Consider the following 3,507-nt stretch of genomic DNA (forward strand, 5'->3'; position numbering starts at 1 on the left):
TACAGTTATTTTTCTTTTTGTTGCCTTGAAAACATGTTAAAAGATCGGCTTTCCAAAACAAGCGGTTGGCAATTTCACAAATGGCTTTTCGGGCCCGAAAAGTTTTCGGGACTTTCGAGAAACGGGCCCCTGATCTCCCCTAACGTCTAAAAAACAAAACAAAATTGAAATCAGTTTCTTAAATCTGTGTTCATGATAGGTAATATCGTTCATTAACTTCATTCTAAGGGCTAGAAAGGGGGTGGGTGCAGTGTTCTTAAGTAGGTTTGTGAAAGGGGTGCTATTTTCCAGTGGAAGGTATACGAAAGGGGTACCTTTTCTGCCAAAAATGGTACATAAAAGGGTAAGGGGTCGAACCTTGGGGCGGAGGGGGGGGGGGGGGGGGCGGGCAATATCCTTTACCTATTTATAATATCCCAACAGAATGTATAAATTAAGCGGAGGAAATTTTTGTGATGATAGAGGATATAACAAAATGACCAGGCGAGTGCAGTCCAATTATATACACTGAGATTGGGTCATGAGTCTATCGCAATGCCGCATATGACACTCGCGTTTGTTCAAACGTTTAATGAACTTCGGGAGACTTGACAGGTTACCAAATTAAAACAGTCCGGAAGTAAACTTCGCTGGTGTTGTGATGAGAACAAAATCAGTAAACACTACGATATTAGCATGGCAATGGTCATGAACCTTCAAAACACTTTTGCGATAATTACGGTCAACTTAATTAAGGAAGATTACTATCCAGGAGTAACAAGTCAAATAATCACTCTTGCTGATTGAAAGGTCTCTCTCTCCCATCTCATAATGTGATTCCAATCAACTTCAATTCGAGGTCGCTTGATCTCATAGTTCATGCTTTCAAAAACTACTTTATTTACGAGTTACGTGAAGCATGATACCAAGAAACACTAAGCATGATACACTAAGCATGACTAAGCATGATACACTAAGCATGACTAAGCATGATACACTGAGAAATATTGCGCATGCACATCTGTGAATTTATGCGTTTGTAAGATTTATTCCGGCTACTATAGGAAGAGAAATGGTTAGTGGATCGCTGTCTTTATAACGTTATCTCCAGGGTCCCGGTGTTTCTTTCGTATTGGCATCTCTTTCGATCTGAGAAGACGGGACTTGTGAATAAATTCTTTGGATTTATCTTTCCAAAAAATATTGTCTCTACTAATAAAGCCGGAAGCAATGGGGGTTGCAATCGACGGATTTCCATGAAATTTGGCCAGCACTAGCCTGCGATTAGGCGTACTTTTCTCTAAAGTTTAGAGAGGAAGCGTCCTCTCTAAAGAAAAGTACGCCTGATCCCAGGTTAGGCCAGAATATTCTAAGGAACAAGTGTGTCGGCTAATTCTCTAGCTTTGAATCATTAGATCTTTCCAGTAGTGGCGTTTTGGAAATTGTTCGATATTGGAACTGGCTTGTTAATTGAAATGATTAATAATGGGAATGAAGGGAAATGTTTAAACACTTTTAGAGTCGACTGTCTTTTTAGAGTCGATTGTTGTTATTTTGCATCTGCGATCGTATTTGATATAACAAAACATATGTCAGTCTTTCACTGACTCCTGTCGCCTTATTAAGTCTATTAACCCTTTAATTATAAGGCCTGAGGGGAGCCCATTGACAAGTAAAATCGTCTAGCGTTGGACACAGTAAAATCTATAAATGGCCACTGGGAGTTGAGGGGTTAAAAGAGTGGCAAAATAGACTTTTTCCCACGAATTCTACATTTCATACGCTTTCCAGTAATATGTAGTTTGTGGGGCTTTCTCGAAAACAGGCCGTAACACGCTCGAAGATTTGATGAAACCTTAAGTGGGCGTCATTCTCACCAATGACGTTAGTTAGTTCAAAATAATGATTTTCTGAAGAATGTTAGGTTCTAAGCAATTATTGGACTTAATTTTCCGCCATAACTACGTTTATTGATGAACTCAGAAGGGAAAATGATGACTTATTACGAACTCAAGATGTCTGACCAATTACATAACAGCGAAGCTAATGACTGATTACTTTCGATGCATTGCGTCATTAAATACCTTGTACAGATAAATGTTACTTTGTTTTACAAAACTGCATTTGCTCGCAAGTCTATTTTGAAAAGGGTGTTTGAGTTTTGTCCAGACCTTGAACGTCTTCATCCAACTTCTTCACACTAAAAATTATAGTGTAACACTACATTTAAAAATGGTGTAATTTTGTTGCCAGCCCCGCTACCCCTTTTTTGCGTGTGTAAGATTACACAAACTTCTAAAGTGCAGTTTAACTCTCAAAAGGATGGTATATTTACATGAAAAGTAGTGTAAAATGGGTATTATACACTTTGACACTTCTAAAATGACACATATAGCAAGGATAATATTATCAGAAAGGAAGGGTAAAATTACCCCGAGTGACGGTGTAGTGATCTTTAACCCATCTAAAAAACTTGAAATTAACCTTAAAAAAAAGTATAATTCAACCATAAAATGAAGTGTAATTATGTTTATTACCATCAATTTATAAGTAAAATTACACATGACCCTTTATCAATGGGTATAACATAAACTCAAGCCAAAAATTACAATCGTTTACTGAGTAAAAATTGGCAAGCGCAACTCTAGATTCACATTACTACAACTTCACCTAGGGCCATAAGATTGCTTGCTTGAAATTCGGCAACAAGACTGAATGTCAAGAAACCAACTGCTTCTTTACAAGTTGCATCAGCGGGTATATTTAAATATTTCGATTAATGCATAGTATTAAAGTTAGAAAAACTTGGAATAACAAATCAGTCACAAAATTACTTTATCTGGAACAGCTCAAACCTAAAAACTGGCAAAAACTCGGGGGACATCCAAAACCCCGAACAGTGCAACTACCGTTGCGAGCAAGACGGTAGGGGCCACATTCATGTAACGAGTGCTTGCCTTGTTGGGGTTTGTTTCGTACAAAGTAATCATTGTACCTCGGATTTTCTCCTCAACTTGACTGCACGACGTTCTGGGCACAATTGTGGTGTTGTATTGAGAAAGAGTCTTCACTTCAAAATCTTGTTGCAAGATGTCTTGGAGAGGAACCGAGTCATTGTAGTAAGTCTTCGTTTCTCCAGTCTTGTTATAAGTGACGGTGGTATTCAAGGAAATGAGATGTTGATCGATATCATCTGCAAGCGAAAACGTCTGCGAAGAAGGTGCTGGGATACATGGACTGCCGTTAGAATTCAACAACCTCCGTTCTTCAGAGGTGATCCTGACAGCTCGTTCCTCCGGGACGGTAACGTAGCAGCGGTACATCGGATAGCCTCTGCTATACACAGGAGCGTTGCTCACAGCATAGCGATACAGAATGTAGCCGGCCACTACCTTTTTGAACGTGTCTGTTTTGGAACCAACTTTGGTTTGGCTGCGGATTACAGGAGAACGAAAAGTCGTGGCTTTGATCGGTGTAGTTTTTGTGATTGCGGGTTTGGAACTGGAGGAAGAGCGACCTGAGCTTGAT

The 3,507-nt window shown here is 39.3% G+C and overlaps 1 protein-coding gene across 1 annotated transcript in view; it reads right to left on the reverse strand.

The window, feature by feature from the left end:
* Positions 1 to 2,235: 2,235 nt before the first annotated feature.
* The window catches only part of LOC137990831 (uncharacterized), a 1,434-nt gene continuing 162 nt past the window's right edge, over positions 2,236 to 3,507 (reverse strand). Inside the window, exon 1 of the mRNA XM_068835942.1 lies at positions 2,236 to 3,507. This exon is cut by the window's right edge and continues 162 nt beyond it. Coding sequence (XP_068692043.1) covers positions 2,835 to 3,507 — 673 coding nt within the window. The 3' untranslated portion in view covers positions 2,236 to 2,834.

This window comes from Montipora foliosa, chromosome 2 (assembly GCF_036669935.1).
Source record: "Montipora foliosa isolate CH-2021 chromosome 2, ASM3666993v2, whole genome shotgun sequence".
NCBI classification, from domain to species: domain Eukaryota; kingdom Metazoa; phylum Cnidaria; class Anthozoa; order Scleractinia; family Acroporidae; genus Montipora; species Montipora foliosa.